Raw genomic sequence first — 23996 nt, forward strand, 5'->3', positions numbered from 1 at the left:
GCTAGCAGACAGAAAGCATACAGGCCAGATGGGCTGACTGAATACAAATATTGTGAGGGTGAACAGCAGGGAGCAAAGGTTTGTAAATGCCCATCGTGGACTCAAGCCTTGTGCATTATAGACTGTCTTTAGTGGGTAGTGAACAAATTAGGACAACATCAAAGAAGGTATCGGACAGAAAATTATAGGATTGCAGGATTTCAGTGACAAAAACAAAGCTATTATGTTGTAGTGACCAGTCTTCACTGGGCCACAGCAGATAATAAGGCCTGTCCTGGTCCTACAAACGAAGTCCTACCAGTCTCCCAGTCTGAAACCAAGGAGCCAGGTGTAAGAGTCATACATTCAAGAGTGATACTTCAAGAAATTAAAGTAATAACAAGTAATCAACAAAGAAGAAGATTAGATCATGGTTATAGCATAACTAAAGGTTCCAAAATGACATCAACGACCAAAACCCCACAATGCTTTTAAAAACATGTATCCAGAGATTAGAATTACACACCTATGAGAATGTATGCAAGTAAATTATCAAAATGTCAATGATGTGGTCAAAGAAAGGCAGTGACAGGAATAGAGGAGGGGGTATATTGACCGCCTTTGGAAAATGGATACAACTCGTAACAAACGTTCATGGGATAACTAGAATTTAAAGATATAGATGACTTTCTCATTGAAGTTATCCTGAAACTGGAAAACATAAGTGCAGAGGGAATCATTCAGGACCACCTGAATTGTCTCAATGAATGTCATTCCGAACACAGCCTTTGCCTTTTTTGACATTGCCCAATCTGATTCGGAAATCACTGTTTTTTAAATATGTTCAAGAGATCAGTGCTGGTCATTGGGCCAGCTCTCGGTGGATCCGAGATCCGGCACCAGATATGGATCTGGATCTCGGGATCTGGCCAGAGTCAGCCACCCAAGACCATGAACCGCGCTGGAATACTTTAAAAAAAAAAACGACTTCGACGGCAGCAGTGCCTTTTACCGCCAGCTTTGGCACTGGTGTGTAATGCACAATGCTCGCTACATGTACAACTGATTTTCAGTTGTACATGTAGCGAGCATTGTTGTACATGTAGTGAGCATTGTGCATTACACACCAGTGCCAAAGCCGGCGGTAAAAGGCACTGCTGCCGTCACAGATGTTTTTTCTTTTTTTTTTTAAAGAGTATTCCAGCATTTCTGGATGTCCACTACGAGCCCCGCCCCCTCTAGACCACGCACCCTCGGGCACCGCTCCTCCAGCACCCCTGCCCTTGTGTTGTGGGATCCCCCACCACATTTTTTCCATTTCCACCACTGTAAGAGATATTGTCTAAGTCATACAGTGTTAAAACTTTGGTGGAAAAAACGTGTGCAACCTGGCATGGCTGAAAGGAGGAGGCAGGTGTGAGGTACATATTTCCTCCTATTTGGATGTCTCTCCAGGGTTCGGAATTAAGATTGGATAAGCAGGAGCTAAAATCAGCTCCTGGATATCCGGTGTTAAACAGTAAGCAGGTGCTACCGCAGGGCAACAAGGTCCTAATGCAGAGCGTTTCCGCAAACTAATTTCGCATAAGAACATGGTGTCCATTATTTATCATCCCTTATGCTTTGTATGTCATATAGATGGATCCTAATGCCTATTTATAGATTGCCCCAAATGCACAGAGTTAATGTTACATAGGTATGTTTGTTCAGCATCAGATGGCCTGCGCAGCCAGAAATAGCTCCTGGTAGCTGCTGGTTTCAAGATAACCAGGCACTTCTTGGCTACAAGCATGAGCTAAATAGCTCCCAGCTGCCCTCAATTTCGAACCCTGTCTTTCTAAAATCGAACAGCCCAATGTGAAAATATTTGTGTTCATTCTGAAAACGTGCAAGTTCATTCTCAGAAATCGAATTAGGATTGGGGGAGCAGAAAATGTCGAATCCATGGATGTTTAAGACATTGAGACCAGCTTTCCAAAACGAATAGCACAAAAAACCCATTGAAGAGATATGAATGTCCAGGATATGTGATGCAGCAGAAATGCCAAAAAACGGAGAAGAATGTGGTCATAAGTTAAGGTTATGTGGCTGTTGAGTAGTCGAAGTATATCACACCCACCTGTTAAAAATGCACAGTAAATGTAACAATTGAAATATCAGAGTAACTCACACGTGATCATGAAAGATGAGGGCATGACGTCAGGACAGAAATAAGGTTACACGTCTTCATGATGTACACAGAGCCTGCCGAATGTAACGATAGAGGGCACTCACTATTGGCATTCGTATTCTGAACCAGTAGGACGTGGGGGACGCACAAACTTGAAAGATCCTGAGGAGCAGGAGGGAATCCTTACAGGCTGTCCAGAAATCACTGCAAAGTTCAAAATGTCATTGGAAAGACGGGGCTTTAGGGACTGGAGTGGAAAATGGCACAATTGCCTGAAATCATAAATAGAAGTAAGTGAATAGTGTATATTGGGGGGCGGGGGGAATGTGCACAGGTTGGCACTAGCTAAAAATATGTGCAAAGTGCTTTCAAAATAGCAAAAGGCAGGCAGACTTGAATAGAACTGAGATGAACGTGGGGGGTATCTAAGATGCACTTTTCCATAGACATAACAATGGGCTGCCATCACCCAAAGTATGATGGCATCAGGGTAGGTTGCGGAGCGAATGGAGAAGGGGTGGAATTAAGACTCTTGGACAAAGTCTAAAGAATTGACCTAGGGTAATGGGGCACGGGGGGGGGGGGGATAGTGGATAGGAGAGGGAATAGAGGAATGGTGGATATATAATTGAATTGGTGGATCATATAGAGAGATGCTAGTCCAAAAGTAGTACGGGAGATAACAGGGGGTGGGGATGTAGTAAGAAGGGGTTAACAGGTGATATGGAGTGAGATAAGCGATTGGGTTTTGGGATTGTAGTGGAATGGGGATATGATTGAAAGGGTGGATCGGAGTAGGGAATTACGCGTTGTGGGTGTAGGGTATGCGCACGATGATAAGAAAGCTATAGGGGCTTAGGAAGAGGACATGTGGAGATGGAGGACTGGTCACGACAGTAAAAAGCAGGTGGAACAAGTGCCACACAATGACTCCCTAGAAACAGAAACCCCTTTCAAAACACGCGTGCGTGCACGCATTGCCAGGGGGTGGCGTTAAGAGCGTGTACATCTGACATCCACAGGCCTGCCGCCGGGCCCGAGCCCCACCGGGCCCCACTGGGCCCCACCGGGCCCGAGCCCCTGCAGAGCCGCCGGGAATGGGGCGGGGGTACTACTCACCCGGGCTCTCTTGCGGTCCTGCTCGTCTCCCTGGTCGATGCCTGCCCAGCAGCACCCCCCTGCCTGCTGCTGCTGCCCGCTCTCCCCGGGTGTGGGGGGCTGCTGCTGCTGCCCCCTCCGCAGCAGGCGGACCCGCACACGGAAGAGGCGCTGTACGCGCGGCAGGGAGCGCTGCAGCAGGGGGCCTGCGCTCGCCGGCACCGCCAGCTCCAACAGCATCAGAGGGAGCGGGGAGGAGGCGCCCGGCCGCTGTCCCGGTGCCGGGGGCCGAGGCCGAGGCGCGCTCTTCCGGCCTCATGCAGCCGCAGCGCCGCCGGGCCGCAGCATCCTCCGCGCAGCAGCCCACACTGCCGTCTCCTAGCAACCGCGGCGGCGGCGGCCTCGAGCCGGGCCCGAGCCTGCCCCCTGCCGCCCGAGCCCGGGAGCGCGGGCCTGCCGGGCTGGGCTGAGCGCGAGGGGAGTGCACCGACACCGGCTGCAGAGGGGACCAATGGCAAACGCTGCAGGGGGGATACGGGGGGATACTGGCACACACTCTGCCTGCAGGGGGGTGGGGGGCTGACTCACTGTAGGGCAGAATACTGGCACACTAGCACACACAACACTGGGCAAATGCTGGACACACGGCCGGAGGAGGCATTGATGCACATACACTGGCTGCATAAGGGAAGGCATACACACGCCTGCAGCGGGGACCAATGGCAAACGCTGCAAGGGGGAATACTGGCGCGCACTCTGCAGGGGGCTGACTCACTGTAGCGCAGAATACTGGCACACTAGCACACACAACACTGGGCAAATGCTGGACACACGGCCGGAGGAGGCGTTGATGCACATACACTGGCTGCATAAGGGAAGGCGTACACACGCCTGCAGCGGGGACCAATGGCAAACGCTACATGGGGGGATACTGGCACGCACTCTGCATGGGGCTGACTCACTGTAGGGCAGAATACCGCCACAACACTGGGCAAATGCTGGACGCACCGCCCGAGGAGGCATTGATGCACATACACTGGCTGCATAAGGGAAGGCGTCCACACGCCTGCAGCAGGTACCAATGGCAAAAGCTGCAGGGGGGGGATACTGGCACACACTCTGCCTGCAGGGGGGTGGGGGGCTGACTCACTGTAGGGCAGAATACCGGCACAACACTGGACAAATGCTGGACACACCGCCCGAGGAGACGTTGATGCACATACACTGGCTGCATAAGGGAAGGCGTCCACACGCCTGCAGCGGGGACCAATGGCAAACGCTGCAAGGGGGAATACTGGCAACACTCTGCAGGGGGCTGACTCACTGTATTAATACCGGCACAACACTGGACAAATGCTGGAACACACTGCCCGAGGAGACGTTGATGCACGTACACTGGCTGCATAAGGGAAGGCGTCCACACGCCTGCAGTGGGGACCAATGGCAAACGCTGCAAGGGGGAATACTGGCACGCACTCTGCAGGGGGCTGACTCACTGTAGCGCAGAATACTGGCACACTAGCACACACAACACTGGGCAAATGCTGGACACACCGCCGGAGGAGGCGTTGATGCACATACACTGGCTGCATAAGGGAAGGCGTACACACGCCTGCAGCGGGGACCAATGGCAAACGCTGCAAGGGGGAATACTGGCACGCACTCTGCAGGGGGCTGACTCAATGTAGCGCAGAATACTGGCACACTAGCACACACAACACTGGGCAAATGCTGGACACACCGCCGGAGGAGGCATTGATGCACATACACTGGCTGCATAAGGGAAGGCGTACACACGCCTGCAGCGGGGACCAATGGCAAACGCTGCAAGGGGGAATACTGGCACGCACTCTGCAGGGGGCTGTCTCACTGTAGCACAGAATACTGGCACACTAGCACACACAACACTGGGCAAATGCTGGACACACTGCCGGAGGAGGCGTTGATGCACATACACTGGCTGCATAAGGGAAGGCGTACACACGCCTGCAGCGGGGACCAATGGCAAACGCTGCAGGGGGGGATACTGGCACGCACTCTGCATGGGGCTGACTCACTGTAGGGCAGAATACCGGCACAACACTGGGAAAATGCTGGACGCACCGCCCGAGGAGGCATTGATGCACATACACTGGCTGCATAAGGGAAGGCGTACACACGCCTGCAGCGGGGACCAATGGCAAACGCTGCAGGGGGGGATACTGGCACGCACTCTGCATGGGGCTGACTCACTGTAGGGCAGAATACCGGCACAACACTGGGCAAATGCTGGACGCACCGCCCGAGGAGGCATTGATGCACATACACTGGCTGCATAAGGGAAGGCGTCCACACGCCTGCAGCAGGTACCAATGGCAAACGCTGCAGGGGTGGGATACTGGCACACACTCTGCCTGCAGGGGGGTGGGGGGCTGACTCACTGTAGGGCAGAATACCGGCACAACACTGGACAAATGCTGGACACACCGCCCAAGGAGACGTTGATGCACATACTCTGGCTGCATAAGGGAAGGCGTCCACATGCCTGCAGCGGGGACCAATGGCAAACGCTGCAAGGGGGAATACTGGCAGCACTCTGCAGGGGGCTGACTCACTGTATTAATACCGGCACAACACTGGACAAATGCTGGACACACTGCCCGAGGAGACGTTGATGCACATACACTGGCTGCATAAGGGAAGGCGTCCACACGCCTGCAGCGGGGACCAATGGCAAACGCTGCAAGGGGGAATAGTGGCAGAACTCTGCAGGGGGCTGACTCACTGTAGCGCAGAATACTGGCACACTAGCACACACAACACTGGGCAAATGCTGGACACACCGCCGGAGGAGGCGTTGATGCACATACACTGGCTGCAGGGAAGGCGTCCACACGCCTGCAGCGGGGACCAATGGCAAACGCTGCAGGGGGGGTGCTGGCACGCAATCTGCAGGGGGCTTACTCACTGTAGGGCAGAATACTGGCACAACACTGGGCAAATGCTGGACACACCGCCTGAGGAGGCGTTGATGCACATACACTGGCTGCAGAGGGGAAGGCGTCCACACGCCTGCAGCGGGGACCAATGGCAAACGCTGCAGGGGGGAATACTGGCACGCAGTCTGCAGGGGGGGCTGACTCACTGTAGGGCAGAATACTGGCACACACTCTGCAGGGGGGCTGACTCACTGTAGGGCAGAATACCGGCACAACACTGGGCAAATGCTGGACACACCGCCCGAGGAGGCGTTGATGCACATACACTGGCTGCATAAGGGAAGGCGTCCACACGCCTGCAGCGGGTACCAATGGCAAACGCTGCAAGGGTGAATACTGGCACGCACTCTGCAGGGGGCTGACTCACTGTAGGGCAGAATACCGGCACAACACTGGGCAAATGCTGGACACACCGCCCGAGGAGGCGTTGATGCACATACACTGGCTGCATAAGGGAAGGCGTCCACACGCCTGCAGCGGGGACCAATGGCAAACGCTGCAGGGGGGAATACTGGCACGCACTCCGCAGGGGGCTGACTCACTGTAGGGCAGAATACCAGCACAACACTGGGCAAATGCTGCACACACCGCCTGAGGAGGCGTTGATGCACATACACTGGCTACATAAGGGAAGGCGTACACACGCCTGCAGCGGGGACCAATGGCAAACGCTGCAGGGGGGATACTGGCACGCACTCTGCATGGGGCTGACTCACTGTAGGGCAGAATACCGGCTCAACACTGGGCAAATGCTGGACGCACCACCTGAGGAGTCATTGATGCACATACACTGGCTGCATAAGGGAAGGCGTCCACACGCCTGCAGCAGGTACCAATGGCAAACGCTGCAAGGGGGAATATTGGCACACACTCTGCAGGGGGCTGAATCACTGTAGGGCAGAATACTGGCACACTAGCACACACAACACTGGGCAAATGCTGGACACACCGCCGTTGGAGGCGTTGATGCACATACACTGGCTGCAGAGGGGAAGGCGCCCACACGCCTGCAGCGGGGACCAATGGCAAACGCTGCAGGGGGGATACTGGCACGCACTCTGCCTGGAAGGGGGTGGTGGGATGACTCACTGTAGGGCGAATACCGGCACAACACTGGGAAATGCTGGACACACCGCCTGAGGAGTCATTGATGCACACACCGGCACAGTCTCTAGTATTAACACACTTGAAATGGGTAACAATGGCAAACACTGCAGGGGGAATACTGGCACACACTCTGGGGGGGGGTCTGACTCACTGTAGGGAAAAATAGTGGCACGCTAGCACACACAACACTGGGCAATGCTGGCCACACCGCCCAAGGAGGCGTTGATGCACACACACTCTAGTATTAACACACAATGACAATGAAGGGGAGACCATGTACACACCCTTTGGGTGAGGCCCTGACACACTGCAGAGGACATAACTCTCACACACACTGGCACACATGCCAGGGAGACCACTGGCACACGCTGTGGGGGAGGAGGCATAGACGCACACTGCAAAGGATAATACTGCCACAAAGTGCACTAGGTGATACTGGTGAACACCACCCACATTGCCACACACTTAAGAGAAGAGCAGTAGCACACGCTTCCGGGTAGACCACTACACACGCTGCTGCACGTTACACAGGTTTACACTGATACATATTGGCAAGGAGAACACTGGGAACTGCAGCATGGAACAACCACCGTGCTGGGAAGGTAGTAGTGGCGACTGGTGAATTTTTTGATTGGAGAGGCATAAATATTTCCAATAAATATGCAAGAGCGACAGCGTAACAAGGAAGAGCAAACCAAACTTGGGGGAGAATGTTACAAATAATGTGTTAAAATGGTGAATTTTTTGCAACTTTCTGTGAGAAACTGGGTAAAAAGCCACACAGTCTGCAATCTGTTTTGTAGACTAGCACATGGAAAAAATCGAATAGATGGAAGTATCCAACAGCTCACAGGAACATTCCAATATAAGCCGGTATACAAATACGTTCATGCTATCTGTGTCCGTACAAGGCCACGCAGAATCCACTAATATATGCCAGTATTATCATATAAGAAAATACTTTCGTTATCTTTGCCACTAAAAATGTCATGACAGTAAGAAAACATGTCCAGACTGGCTGCACCAAAGTAAGCCAGAATGGCCACATAACACTACTCATCATGTTGTCTTTACCCTAAATGACTGTAAAAGATGCCGTGCCATAGTTTGTTATCTGGTCTTTTACCACGCACTGCTGCCACTTGCGTGATCTCTTGGCATGCTGGCAGCTCTGCAATGGAAATGGGGTTGGGGGGTTTATTAGTGGGATCAAGAGGGGAGAAGAACAAAAGAGCTTTTATCTGCTTTTGCCAGCTTCAAGTGTGTTTCTGGTTGGTAGCCGTCATGTGGTTTTGAGGTATGATCAGTGCTTGAAATGGGAAACATATATATACAGTATCTCTTCATAGAACCCACTCCTGGACATTTGCATACAAGCAAAGAGCATTACGGCAACATAAGTATGTCTAGAATTTAAAATTTGAAACATGTCTTATTGTGAATCAGTAAGAAACACTTTTGAGATAATGATGGAAGTTGGGGTCTGTAGTTTTACACTACTCACCCTATGAAAAAATATCTCTACGTTGCAGGACATATATACCAGTCTGGACAGCAACAACAAGTATGTTAAGCTCTGACTGTGTCTGTATTCAGTTACCCATCTAATAAAAGTGTCTGTTGAAAAGTGGGTTGGTTGCACATGTGATAATTCAGCATTAGGACAGATCCCACTCCTGTTCGTCACACAAGCAAACCCATGCTTCATTAAGCAGACTGCTGACAGAATACTTTCTTTGCAGTGCTGCAGAGTCTTTTGAAGCCTGCCCCTTAAAGTGTGAGTGTTGTGGGCAAGCTCCTGAGTTTGGGGACAGGACGGTAACACATGTTTTGCCGGAGTGCTGCTCCGGTAAGACATGTATTGCCAGATCCCCACTCTGTCGTGTTTCTGACCCATTTCCTGCGCTGGGTATGATTGTGCATGGGTGCTTTGTGGGTGCTTTGTGTGTACTTGTGTTTGGTTTCATGTCGGGTGTTTTGAAGCATGTGCGTTTTGGGGTGCGGTAGAGGTAGGGTTGTGTTTAGTTCAGAGTTTGGGGTGAGTATGCAGAATATTTCGTTTTTAGTACAGTGCAACACATTTCCTACCCCTAAAATACAGTTAAGTGCAATATTTTTCCTATCCCCAACAATCCATCTAAGTGCAGCACATTTCCTACACCCCAAATATAGCTAGTTCCGAAACATTGCCATCCCCAAGTATCCATCTAAGTGCATTGCCTTTCTTACCCCCTAAATACAGCTAAGGCTGACACATTTCCTAACCCCAAATATCCATCTTGGTGTGACACGTTTCCTACTCATGAAATAGAGCTCATTGCAACACATTTCCTATCCCCCAAAATCCATCCAAGAGCGACACATTTCCTACCCCCAATAATCCATCTAAGGTGACACATTTACTGCCCCCAGAGTACAGCTAAGTGCAGCCTTTTTCCTATCCCCAACAATCCATCTAAGTGTGACACATTTCCTATCCCCAATAATCCATCTAAGGTGACACATTTACTGCCCCCAGAGTACAGCTAAGTGCAGCCTTTTTCCTATCCCCAACAATCCATCTAAGTGCGACACATTTCCTACCCCCAATAATCCATCTAAGGCGACACATTTACTGCTCCCAGAGTACAGCTAAGTGCAGCCTTTTTCCTATCCCCAACAATCCATCTAAGTGCGACACATTTCCTACCCCCAATAATCCATCTAAGTCGACACATTTACTACCCACAGAGTCCAGCTAAATGCAGAATCTTTCCTATCCCCAACAATCCATCCAAGTGCGGCACATTTCCTACCCCCAAAATACAGCCAAGTGCAGCACACATATGGCTCCCAATAAATCTATTAGACTATCTAGGGGGTGAAGTAGGTAATCTGCACAGTGTTATAATTTGATGGCGGTAATGTAGAAGTGGCAGGGTTTTAAATGAGCAGCAAGGTTCAACACAATTGCTAAGTGGAAAGTGCAGCAAGGTTCAACACAATTGGTAGTTGGGAAGCTCTGTAAGGTTCATCGCAAATGGCCAACTGTAAGCGCAGCAAGGTTCAATACAATGGGCCTCATTACGAGTCCGGAGGTAACCGTGCCGGAAAAACCGGGAGGTTACCGCCAGACTCGTATTACCATTCCGCCTCCGTGATTCCTGGAATCACCGGGGCATTACGCCCCGGTGACCCGGGAATTCCGGAGGCTGAATTGTGTAATTCCCCATTCCGATGGAGCCCCATAGGACTCCGTGGGGATGGGGACAATGGAAACACTGGTTCCGTCTATGACAGAGCCTGTGTTTCCATGTCCGCCTGCAGGCGGGTGGTGTTAAACCCGCCAGGTCAGACCTGGCGGGAGTGACACCTCCCGCCTGCAGGACTCTCAATCAGCCGGTCCGGAAAGAACGGTGGCGGCGGTTTTACCACCACCATTCTTTCCGGACCGGCAGGGTCGTAATGAGGCCCAATGTATAACTGCAAGGTGCAGAAAGGTTCAGGACAGTGGTATGTTACGTGCTACTCCACAAAATGCAGCAAGGTTCAACACAAAGGTATGTTATGTGCTACTCCACCACTCACTTTGACTCCCACCGCATTCTCTCCTGGTGTCCTGGCAGATCTGAAAAAGAAAGTGGACTGGGGGGATTTGTTAATGGGTACAGAGGGAAGGGCGCAAGTACTTTGATGTTCTGTTAGCTTCAATTAAAAAAACTGTTCACTCTGTGCTGTTTGCGGAATTTAGAGGTTGTTGTACTGCGCTAGGTGAGTGGGTGTGTGTCTACTTTGTGTATGTTTTTTTACTTGTTCAGTTTTGTACGGCTGGTTGTGGTTTGTGATGGTCTTATGTTTTGTTGCAGTAGAGGCATGTTTTATATAGACTTCTGTCTAGGATGAGTAAGCAGAATACATTGAGAGTTGTTAGTTGTTTTGAGGACTGTTGTGTCCCACTCGCACTCAAACAGGCCCAGGTATTCGCTACCCATGGGTTACACCTGATTTCCTTACCATGGCCCTGTGGGATTGCATTCAGATTCCACACACAGGTTTACCTTTGAGTTGTATCCACGCCCATTGCACTGATCATTCTCAGCCAATTCCAAATTCAACATTTTAGACCCTCTAATACATCCTGATCCAAAGAAGTGGCCACCCACATACACTCCTAGGTTCAGGACATTGTTCACTCAAGGAGTTTGTCTGCGGCAAGGCATATCTTTAGGGCAGTTTTATTCCCATCGTTTGTTCTTGGGTTATAGTGGGTGGAGTTTGTCGCTCAGGGATTTTCTTGGTTAGGATTGTTAAAGAGCCATGTTTTTAGCAGTTTCCTGAAGAGAGCAAGTCCCAAAGTCCCAAAGTATTGATGCTATGCAGGAGAACGCTGATCATCCATATGTTAGTTTTGAGTATTGTTTCGGTTCAAGGCGGATGGCGTTGCTAGTTCTTAGTGTTCATGCTGCTTTGTAGATCTTGAATTTTTCCTGTATGAATTCCGCTCCTTGGCTGTGGATCGCTGTGTGTGTTACGCACAGTGTTTTGAAGAAGATTCACTCTTTGACTGGCAGCCAATGCAGCGTTCTTAGTGACGGTGTGATGTGGCCTCTTCTGGTGAGTTTAAGGAGTAGTCTTGCCGCTGCCTTCTGCATCCATTGTAGCTTTCGCAACAGGTAATCTAGCATTCCAGGGTAGATGCTGTTGGCATAGTCTATTCTTGACATGACGAGGGAAATGATGGCAATTGTTTTTTTGTGTGTAGTATAGGATTGGGAGTATCTTCTTGATGGTAAGCAGGTGTAAGAAGCATTTCTTAACTATCGCATTGACTTGTGGCTCTAGCGTTAGCACCACACATCGTGGGTAATAATAAGAAGCCCTCAGATGCCTGAGGGTTCGTAGCGCTATATAAATGCTAAATTATAATAATTATTATTATTATTATTATTTGTCCATTAGGATTGCAAGGGTTTGGACCACCCTATATGGTTTTGGCGGTTTTCCCAGCTCGAACGGCCATGGAAAGTTCTGGTTGTTTCCAGTGTCTTTGGGTGTAACCATAATTTCAGATTTGTCTGGGTTCAGTTTAAGGCTTTGGGCATCATCCATTGGTTTAGTTCCTTGAGACAGTCATTTAGTGTTGTGTTTTCCTCTTCATTGGTGTCGATTTTATAGCTGATTTGGGCGGCGTCTGCGTAGTTGTAGCATATGAGGCTATGTCTTTTGATGATGTTGATTAGGGACGTCAAGTACATATTAAAGTGTAGCGGTGACAGCGAAGAGCCATGTGGGATTTTTGAGGGGTCAGCAATGTGAGGCGAACAACTTTTGGATGATTGTTGTTATCAAATGCCTCACTATCCCTACTCTACCGAGGATTTCCCTGCCTATCAAAACGAAAGGGAAACACTCTAACACAGGAAGTCTGGCCCTTGCACTTAAAAATCAAATACACAAAGAAAATAAATGGCAACTCAAATAACATCAACATTGATATTCACAGTTTCTTGATAACCTCTTAGTAAACTGGGTGAGCTTCTCTTCCCCTGGATTCAAGATAAACTCAGCTCCAATGTTCAACAAAAAGAAAGAAGGAAATCCATGTATGTAATACAGTCTAAATTCAGTTCCTGATGTCTTCAAAATCAAAATAACTTTTTGTTAATCAAAGTTCCAATAACAGAAAAAGCTTCTCCTCTTGGTGATAAGATTTTCCACTTCAACAAAATAGCATCAATATCATCCCCAGCCACCATGCATTGCCGCAATTTCCATCTGCCCAAGAAGAATGATCACAGTTCAAAGGAAATACAACTTCTGTAAATGTTAACGAAACACAGTTCCTGGCTACCACTTAGTATGTCTCTCTTTACAAGATTAGGTGCTACAGTAGGTATCTTTGTCAGGATGACTTCACAGAACTTCTACTTCCACTTCAACAACTTCAACTTCTACAAGAATTTACCATGAGGATCTACTCCTTTTCATCATAGTAGTCCACAATCATTTGTGCTACTGAAGTCTCAAATCTTCTGACAACCAAATATATCACCACAGCTTCAGTACATTGTGGCTCCAAACAGGTTTTGATTGTGACAAGACTCACTTTCTAGTACTTGAACACCTTCAAGTAGACAAGGCACTCTTCCTCTGAACCTTCCTTTCATAGGGTCAGCCTCTTTGTCTTTCTTGTCTGCTTGCAAAAATGCACCACCACAGGAATTGTAGCCAGAGGACAGCAGTGTTGTCAATCCCGAAATCTTCTAGTCTTCTGACACTGTTCCCTTTTCTAGTGAAAGGTTGAGGAGACTCAGATAGTATTCTGCCAGTATTTTTTGCAAGAGGGTAGTTTTGTAGATGTCTGGTGGGCAGGGATCTGCTGGTGAGCCCACTTTATTGCTTTTGCTCACCAGGCTCTTGAATTTATCTGTTTAGAAAGGGGGAGGCGGTTTAGTCTGGTCGTTGGTGTTGGCTAGCTGGCTTGGTACTTGGGGTTATGTGACCTGCTTAGTAGGATTTGCTGAAGGTTGGTGATTTTGTTCTTTAAATGGTTGGTGAGGTTGTTGCATAGTTTTTGTGTAGGGATCGGTGACTTGTTGCACATAATGGGTTTCTCATCTCGCTTATGATGCTGAGCATTAATTTGTGTGCGTTGCTTGCTCTGACAATTGGTTCATTGTAGTATTTTCTTTTTCCTGCACAGATTTCTGCTTTATATAATCTGATCTGTCTTTGATTTGTGTTTTTGTTGTGTTGGTCGAAGGTTTTATTCAATTCTTGTTTCATTGCTGTCAGTTGGGGCGTGAACCATATTGCCACTGATTTTTTACGTGATGGCATGAATGGTTTTTCTGGCGTGATGTTTCATCAATTGTTTCCGTGATCCATTTTAGGATTGCGTCTGTGCTTTCTTCTATGCTGGTTACGACTAGGGTGCTGGGCGACATGTTTGGCATTTAGGTCCACACTGTTAATGTTTTTCCAGTTTCTTTTAAAGGTTGAAGGATTATTAGAGGGCTTATTGAGTGTTCTAGACAGAGAAATCACCACAAAGGGTGGTACCCAAACCATAATGAGGTGGTCACTTCAAAGGATTTGCATTGGTGGCATGGTTGCAACCAGTTTTTTGTTGCGGAAGATTGCGTCTAGCGTGTGGCCTGCTGTGTGCTTCCCTCCTTTTACCATTTGCCATAGTTGCATTGCTGCTAGTTGGTTTGTTAGATATTTGGGTGAGTTGATGTTCTCTTCTTCGAACCAGATGTTGAAGTCTCCAAGGATAATTAGGTGGTCATGCTTAAAGGCCATGTTTGTGACTGCTTCCATGAAAGTATTTACGAATGTGGCATCGTAGAATGGTGGTCTCCAGATGTGTACAAATGTAAGATTGGTTTGTGAGTCCAACGCTAGGTTTACAATGAGCGATTCATAGTTTGGGATGTTTAATGGTTGGTTTTTGATATTGTTAGGTGGTCCTTGTAAGCCATAGCGAGTCCTCCTCCTCGTTTTCCTTCCCTGTTGGCCTGCTTGATTTTGAATTTGTCACATAGGCAATTGTGCATAATGACCTTGCAGTTTTGAGTTAGCCAGGTTTTGTTGATGAATAGGAGGTCTAGTCCTCCATCACATAGAAGATCGTAGATTTCGGTTCTGTGCTTTGTCATCGATCTGGCAGTGATTAGGCGGCAGTGAATCTTTTTATCTGTTGTGGTCTGTTTGGTCTTTAGCTGTGTCCTTTGGTGTTCATATTGGTATTTGTTGATGCCATCAGTTTGCATGTTTTGGTCTGTGTAGTCTGTTTCTTTATTGAGTAGTTCGGTAAGGTTCCAGATTGGGTTGATGTCTTCTTCGTGGTCTTCTCCTTGTTGTGGTTGATGGTGCTTTCAGTTGTGCCCGTTTTTGGTGATGAAGGGTGTGGCAGTGTCACTTTCTTTTGTCATGTTTTGGTGGGTTTCACATCTTTCCCTTTTGTGGTTCTCACATTCTGCTGATTTGCTTGTAGTTCTTGAATGTCAATGGTGGATGGTGGGTAAGAATACATGTCCAAACTGGCTGCACCAATGCAGACCAGTATGGCTTTGTAATAACAAACATCATGTGTGATTTACCAATGATGCCAGTAAATGACGTCATGCCACAATAAGAATACATTTCCGGACTGGCTGCACCAATGCAGGCAAGTATGGCTGTGTAAGAACAAACATCATGTGTGCTTTACACTCAATGACCGTAAATGATGCCATGACACAGAAAGAAACCATGGCCAGAATAGCTGCATCAATGACGGCCTGTATAGCTGTGTAAGAACACTCATCATTCTTGTTTTACCCTTGATGTCATTAGGAATACCATGCTGCAGTAAGAAAATATATCCAGACTGCCTATACCAATGAGCCAAGGCAATCCAGTGACTGTGTGCTGAGCACATAACAACTGTTATTGAGGTGGCTGTTGCCATGTTACCCCAACCTCAAGCTTACTATACTGCTCTTACTGGGCTGATTTCTACAAGCCCTGATCTCCAGAGTCTGCACTTGCACATGACCTACCGACCATTATGAGCACCAACACAATAAAGCAAGGAATAACACTGTGAGGAAAATGACTCTACTGTTACTGCGCTCACCAATCCAAGTAATTATGCCATATCTGTTCAGCATGCAGCTGCTGCTGCAGGTTCCGTCGCCATAATGGAACACAATTCCAAGTGGGTGCTGTATGTACAAGCCTGTACCTTTTGGTCATGCCTGGCTCCTGTTGGAGTAAACATAGCGCATACTTGTACATACACACCGGATCTAGTTTGCACGCTTGTGTGGGAATCCAGAGTTGGGGACTCCATGCATTCACCATCTCTGACACTACTTTGCATGTGCGTATGGAATGCCCGTTGGCACACATTTGGAAATACGACAACTAGTGACAAGGCTAGATGACTTAAGCTCCAATCACCAGGGGCACGCCCACCAACCCACTGAGTGCTTTATCAAATCACTAATTGGAGAACAGGCTCCAGAAAAGCCATGCGTTCCTCCCTAATCAACATACTATCGTGTCTCATCCTGGCAACAATGACTCTTGCGCAGTTGCAGCATTCAACTTTCCTCGAATCATTTCAAGCCGCTCGAGCTCAAGTCTACCGCTGCTTCCACCATTTGGTATGATAAAGGATGCGTCATCACAAGGCTCATGGAGGGTGAGATGATTCAGTCACCTTGAGAACTACTTCAAGGCTATAAGAGAGTGAGACCCGGGGGAAGCGCTCCATCCTGCTACGTCTAGTGCACGGGGACGTGCATGAATTTTTCAACTTCATTCCCCATACCAGTGACGAAAGTGACTACCTCTCCAGGGGTTGAAATTAGGATTTGTTGACGAAGAGCAAAAATAAGCTCCTGGGTATTAGGCATCACCCTTTAGGTAGGAGCTGCGTCTGGGAAACCAGGAGCTAGTACATGGTGCATGAGATTCATACTCTAATGTTTTGTCCATTTTATCCATTATCCAACGTGCTTTAAATGTCTGAGGCGTGTCCTTAATTCTATTTTAAACACTTTCCCAAGCATACACAGTTGATATTACATAGTTATGTTTGTATAGCACCACTTGCCTGCTGAGTCAAAAGTAGCTCCTGGTAGCTCTTGGTTTCAAGCTAAGCAGGCTCCCCTTGGCTATAACTAGAACCAGGAGCTAAATAGCTCCCACTCTTGACACTTTCGAACCCTATCCCTCCACAACAATTCTGCTGTCCACTTACATTCAACCACGGGTAAACCATGATTATGAAAGGTTCATGCTGGTCTGGTTTGGGCAGAAACAAGGGGAATCCCTTCTATTCTATGCACCAGATCACCAATGCCAGATCACCAACTTGCAAAACCAGGGGAATTAGTCGATGCAAACAATGAGATCCGTTCCCAGGTAATCCAAGGCTGCACCGCTGTCAATTTGTGTCAGAACATCTTGCAAGAATTTTGAATTTCCATACAGAAAATATTCTTGAAATGGGGCGCAACCATGACCTATTCGCACATGGAAATCGTTATTAACCTCCTCTCAGCCAGACGGAATGTTTACGGTGCAGTCAATAACTACTGGTATTGATTGCATTCTGAACATTCTGTCTTCAGCAGCAGACAGGGAAAAAACAATGCAATTTTCAGGAAATACTTTGTTTCAACAAGACAATAGCTCTCTGGGAGGACATTTTTGGCTGCAACATGTTATTTAAGACACAAAGGAAAAAGATAAAACATAACAAAAATGCTTTCACTTTTTTTTTTACAGTGAACGCATTTACTTTTACATGACATCTAATGCATCCTCGTGTTAAACCTGTTCCAGTTCAAGCAAGTTGTTGTTAAAATGCTTAACCTATTAACACAGTCATGTTATTTAAATACTAAAAAATAAAACCACATTAAATGTAATAACTCAGTTTGTCTATTTACTTTATTCACTCTTAAAGCACTATTTATTTTACTCAACCACGAAACTCCAAACATGTATTGCTAGTACCACCCTGTGCTAATAGCCTTATAGACCTCGGGAGGGGTCATTATTGCTTGGGATAATGGCCATAATGACCCCTCCCTCAGTCTATAAGGCTACAGTACAATACCATGCAACTGCCATGAACAGATCACTTGGTAACTTACCAACTGAAGTAGCGCATGTCATTAACAAAAAGCAAGCACTGAACCAATGCCCATCTTCCAACATTATCAGGCCATCTCCAAAAACCAAGCGGGCCTGGAGATACAGAGAAGACCCTGAAAACCATAAGCATGCATGCTCTCATTGTGGCGTAGACCTACCCAAGCTACAAGATTGCCCAGCATAGGGGCAACTATACATAAACTCTAATGAGCAAAATCATGTTGCCAAAGTAGTTTCAAACTGCTATCAACATGGAACGCATACTGAAAGTTGAGGTCAAATTCTTAGATCACACCATAGATGAGGACTCCTATAACAAATGCAAGATTCCTGCAAAGACAAAATTGTCTGTAAAATCCATCAAAATTCCAGTCCACCGAAGAAAAAACCACTATGGTGCAAAGTGTGAATCAGCGGTTACCAGACATTTGATCGAAAAAAATTGGTCGACTGGACAAATGGTCGAACCAATTTGGTCGAAACCCAAATGGTCGAATTTTAATTTTTTTTATTTTTACCCCTTTTTTTGGGGGGGGGGTCCCCCAACCCCCTTTTTTTCTAAAAAACCCTTTTTTCCCTAAACTACAACCTAAAAAATATATATATACATTTTAAAAAAATTCGACCATTTGGTTTTCGACGAAATTACGTCGACCAAATGTCCTGTCGACGAATTTTTTTCGATGAAATGTCCGGACACCTGAATCAGCAGCATACATGTCCTGGCAGTGATCAATGCAGATTCCCCCGTAAACATACTATCCATTTTCAGAACACAAGGGTGTGGATATTAGTGCATGGCAGCAAGACTCTGGTTCACCTTCACAGCGTATTCATCCCTGATATATACCATGGCTCAAGCAGCGTTAAGGAGAGTGTCCTCATACCTGAAGTAGGCACAACCATGTTCCTAAATTGCAAAGCATCTGAATCGGTAGACCTCGTTCATCTCGCTTTCAAACTGTATGAATCAAAAATGCAAGACTTCAAGGAGTTCAAATTCCCTTTCTCAGGAATAAGCTGTCTCAAAATCAAACCAGTCATGGTACACATAGGGCCTCATTACGACCCTGGCGCTAAGTGGTTAACGACGCGTAAAAGGCTGCCGTGCCGTTAACCACTTAGCGCCTTACTACGAGGTGCCTTTGCGGGACCCAACCTTAATGGCGGGTCTGGACCAGCCCTTAAAGTAGGGACCCGCAAAGGGACCTCGCAGGCAATTAGGGTACCGCAAGTTGCCGTACCGTAATTGCCGCTTTCCCCATTCCCATTGAGCCCTATGGGGCAAAAATGGGAATGGGGAAATGGGGAAATACCGCCCCGCCAACCTTGGAATGGGGCGGTATTTCCCAATTTCACCATGGCGGACTCGTTACAACACCGGCACCAACGATGGTGCTAATAGCGCCATGGTTTAGCGCCGGTGTTGTAATGAGGGCCATAGTCCCAATAGTACAACCCATTTGTTTGCAACACCAATGCATACTGTTCTACATGAGGACATGTTGGAAAGAGAAATTGAAGAAGCTGGAATCATATAGAAAGTTCTTGCCTCAGTCCAGTGGGCTTCCCCAATTGTCATTGTATATAAAGAAAACAGTTTGGCCCAGTGTGCATCTGTGTAGAAATGGGACTTCCTATTCATGCAATTAAGTGGAAGTGCCACATCACTCACGATATTAATGATATTATAACCAATCTATTAGGCTCAAGATATTTTTCCACACTTGATTGAAAATATGGATATCACCAGCCAAAACTTGAAAAGAGCTTGAGGCGTACAGTGCATTCTCCACCCATGCAGTGTTGCAGAGCTACAAAAAGCCAAACTTCAGAATCTGATAGTGTCATTACAACATAAAGGTATAGTCTGTCACAGAAGATGAAAACTTTGAAGTATTTGAATGCCTTTATCGCATAGATAAATGGGAATTCCAGACTAGGGTAGACAATCCCCTGAACCCCTGAACATTCGCGCATAAAGAAATCTCTGCAAGGAAAGCGCGAGAGACAGAGCGAACAGAGGAACATGTGCACGTTGTCGTAGAAGTAGCAACCCCTAAATCCAAACAACTCATGGAAATCATTGAAGAAACACACAATGATGAAAGTCTACAAGTTGCCATACAGGTCATTGAGGCCCTTGAGTAAGGGAGGTGAAACATCTTCTCCATGAGCACACACACACACACACACACACACACACTGAACATCATCCTTCGGGTCACAACTATCAGTTATTATGAAAGTCAGAAGAGAGTTGTCCAAATCAACACAGGGGTTAGTGTTAAGAGGCACATACATCATAATTCTAACTCACCAGCTCCAGCTCGCCCTGACAATTCATCAAGAGATAGTGAAGACTATGGCTTGGCTGTGGGAACAGATATGGTTCCTGGACATCGACAGCAAAGTCAACGCATTTGTGTCCACCTGCGTAATATGACAATCAGCTGGAAGAGGAAACCCTCCAGCCCCAATCCTGCACCCAAGGTTGAAGCAACCAAGCATGGAAAGGTCAGTGCCGATCCTGCTACCTACCTAATGGCCATCTGCTCATAGACGCTTTTTCATGCAACGCTGATCTTGAGCTAGTCCACTCTCCATCAATCATAACCATCATCCCTAAACTGGATATAGTTCTAGCAAACTACAGAATATGAAAGTATTCAAGACTGACAATGGACTGCCATTCCAGGGGAGTGAATTCATTGGAAACCTTGAGCAACTGGGGATCTACAATTGTAGAACTACCCCGTACTGACATCAAGCCAATGGTGACACCGAGCATTTTATGCACATACTGAATAAATAAAACTATGGAAATACACTGCAAACTTTGTGAACTGCAGCTCATAAATCACAACATTCACACCACCATGCCAGTACATCCATCCATTATCCCAAGATCTCGTGACTAAAGTTCTGTTGAAGTGAAACGCTGCCAAAGCAATGACAACATGTGTGCAGTCAGGCACACCAGAGAATCCAACATAGAAATGGTCGACACCTTCCTCGTCACGAATCGTTATAACAAGGGAAAGTCAAGCCCACTCACGGCCACCAAACGAAAATGTACCATGGTAACCACCAATAATTATCTGGAGTGTTGACAGGGTCAGAGTCATACCCTGCCAGGGGGAACAGGGACCCCTCAGAAGTGGCAGATGGAGAGGCTCAACTCCCCGTCACCCCCTCACGCGCCATACATGTTACCAAAGGTACAACTATGTATCACCTGATTCCACACACTTCTGTTCTGCACATTGTTTTCTCATTTCTGTTTCAGAACTCAAGCTCCTAAAGTGCAACTGGGAGCGACCAAGAAAACTGAGGCCAGAGCCAGTGGAGCGGAATCCAGAACCGATAAAGAATGGACTGGGAATGTCATGCCAAACTGAAATGAGACACCCAACACCCGACCTACCAACCCCTGACTTATCGTGGGGGAATGGAAAACAAACTGGGAATGAGGAGGGACTGTAGGGGAAACAGGAGAGAAACAGAAAACCTTCCCAAACCGAATTGGCAATAAACCTCATGAAGGCAGCCTATGGGACAACGAGCAGTCTGGGCTTTGGCTGCTACCTCACCATAGGAGACCGTAAACAAAACCATGCTGGAAATGTGGGGCAGGTTATAGGGGTTTAAAGCTTTTCACCTGTGTAACCCAGTCCCTGGGGAAAAGACAAAGATATGAGGATAGAATCAGCTGAGCGCTAGAACCATTGTAAGGCAGTGGGGGAAAGAGAACCAGCAGGGACACAGTAGACAAGGGGAGTAAATGAGGCAGAGAGTGAGGTTTGCGGGAGTGAGGTCAGGAGCTGTGAAGGTCGACTGAGAGACAAGGCAGAGGATGGACAGAGGGGCTGCGTGCTGAGGACTTGCTAGTACAGTTGTAGCAGAGTGCAGGTGAGGTATCGTGTGTGACAGAGTGATACAGGTTGTATTGAGTTTAATTTGGAGCGGAGGATGTGTGTGTAAATGGTGAATGAGAAGGAAGGATAGCGAGAGAGAGAGAAGTGTAGAGGAAAGCACACAGAGAGTGAATGTAATAGAGAGATTGTGTGGTAGGAAGGTGTGGAGAGTGCCAGGCCGTAGCAGGAATAGTGGTCGGGAAAGAGTGAAGTAGAAGGTGGTGAAACTTGCGGCAAGAGATAGGCTCAGATATTGTGGTGAGGTTTAGATAGAGAAGAGGAGTGTAAGGAGAGGTGAGAAGAAGGGTGCAGTAAGAGGTGAGGAGAGGGGCACAGTGAGAACTGAGGTGTACTCTTCTCCCCTTCTTTGACATTAAGGGAATTCGGGGGTGAAAGGGGTGTCCCCGGTTCAATAACCAGGACAGTGTGGATGAAGAAAGATTTTTTTTTAAAGAGGACCCTGCGTCGGAAGTTCCGCCTCTCAATGGGGAGGCGGAACTCGCATCGCAGAGACTGATCCGTGGTTGCGCAGAGGTAAATAAGGAGCAAGAGGTACGTTTTTAAGGGTAGGGTTGGGGAGATAGCGGGCAGGGGTCATGTATGTGATTATTTCTATAAGGTCATGTCAAATTCGTGATTTGCGAATTCGACATTTTCCTATACGAAATAATCACGTACATCCTTTGAGATTGCATGTTATTGAGGCTATCTGTGACACGTGATGTCATCTTGTGATCGTTCAGGCCCTCGATACAGAGACCACCCATGTAGAAGATGGAGAGACAAGAGCAGGAGTCAGTCATAGATGCTAACCCCAGCTGATCACTGTCAGGGAAGAGGAGAGTGCTCAGTTCGATCTTCTATGCACTGACCAATAGGGCATGGCCACCGTACTGAAGATCCCTGTGGTACAATGCTCACAATGTTTTCAGCAGCTACAGGTACTGCATCCTCAGCTAGTCAGAGTGGTCAACTAAGCGAAGCACCATAGCAACATTGCGATCTTGCTGATTGAAATCTCCCTCACCCCTATCCTGGTCCAGAGGGGGGCATAGATGGCCACTTCTGGTGGGATACCATATGTGTCACCGAGAGAGACTTAGACAGTGGAAAGGTCTGCACAGACAGTTTGTGCCGACCCTAGGGATACCGTCCACTCAATGGTGGCCCAACATTCTCTTGGCAAGCAGAACTTTCTCAAGATGACCTTCAGGACTACATGTTAGAGTGCCTAAATCTGGTGAGAGGCGAGGAGGTAACAATGACAAAGGGGTTTGCAGTAGCACAGAGGAGCCGGAACACTAAGTTCAGTCCCTGCAAGCCCTACTTCCACAGGGAGTCCACCCGAGCTTTTCCCCACCAACCTCTGGAGGGAAAGGGCTGATACTGTATTTAATAGAGAAGGAGGCAATGTGGAAAGACCCGTACCAAGGAGAACCTAGGGGAAAGACTCAACAGAAAGCAGAGAGTCCGCAGTCAGAAGATGCATCTGAGACCTTGGAGGTACCATTGCCTATGGAGAGAGACAACTCCAGGGGGTGCACTGAGGTGGTCTTTTGCAGCAGCAGCAGCAAGATCTGTCTGAGGTGGTTGAAAGACCTACATAGAGAAAATTGCACCACTCAGGGCTGTCGTCCTACAGCAGTGGCCCAAAGAAGAAGATTTGGACCGACCTTATAGCAACGACAACAAGGCAGAGAAAATGTTATGCCTAGTATGTGGGTGAGGGGGCCCATTAAAAATCTGTGCCCTCTCTCCAGGCAGCACCAGCAAGGCCATATGCCCGAAACTGATATCCATGCATAGTCCCTGGACAGAGAATAACACAGCTACTTGTTGTATCCACAGCGATTGGATGGCTTCCAGCACTATGAGGGTCCCTGTCCAGGTGGCAGAGACAATCGGGAGCACCAAAGTCCTTGTTATTCCATGGCTCCCAGAGGATCTCGTGTTGGGGAGTAGGTTCCCCACACTCAGAGGAAGGATGGAGTCTTATGCCACCAGGAACTAAGCCGTAGGATCTCAGTCATACCCCCTTGGGTGAATCAAGATACATGAGGTTATGCTGTGGGGCTGGGGTATATCCTCTATCATTGTGTGAAGTGCTGTAGG

The 23996-nt window shown here is 47.6% G+C and overlaps 1 protein-coding gene across 1 annotated transcript in view; it reads right to left on the reverse strand.

Annotated features, from left to right (window-relative positions):
* Window positions 1-3688, reverse strand: part of ZC3H12B (zinc finger CCCH-type containing 12B) — a 706390-nt gene extending 702702 nt beyond the window's left edge. The window contains exon 1 of the mRNA XM_069612533.1: window positions 3269-3688. Coding sequence (XP_069468634.1) covers window positions 3269-3487 — 219 coding nt within the window. The 5' untranslated portion in view covers window positions 3488-3688. The remainder of the gene's footprint in view (window positions 1-3268) is intronic.
* Window positions 3689-23996: the final 20308 nt, after the last annotated feature.

The sequence above is a fragment of the Ambystoma mexicanum genome, chromosome 5p, assembly GCF_040938575.1.
Source record: "Ambystoma mexicanum isolate Mex_15411 chromosome 5p, UKY_AmexF1_1, whole genome shotgun sequence".
In the NCBI taxonomy this organism is placed as follows: domain Eukaryota; kingdom Metazoa; phylum Chordata; class Amphibia; order Caudata; family Ambystomatidae; genus Ambystoma; species Ambystoma mexicanum.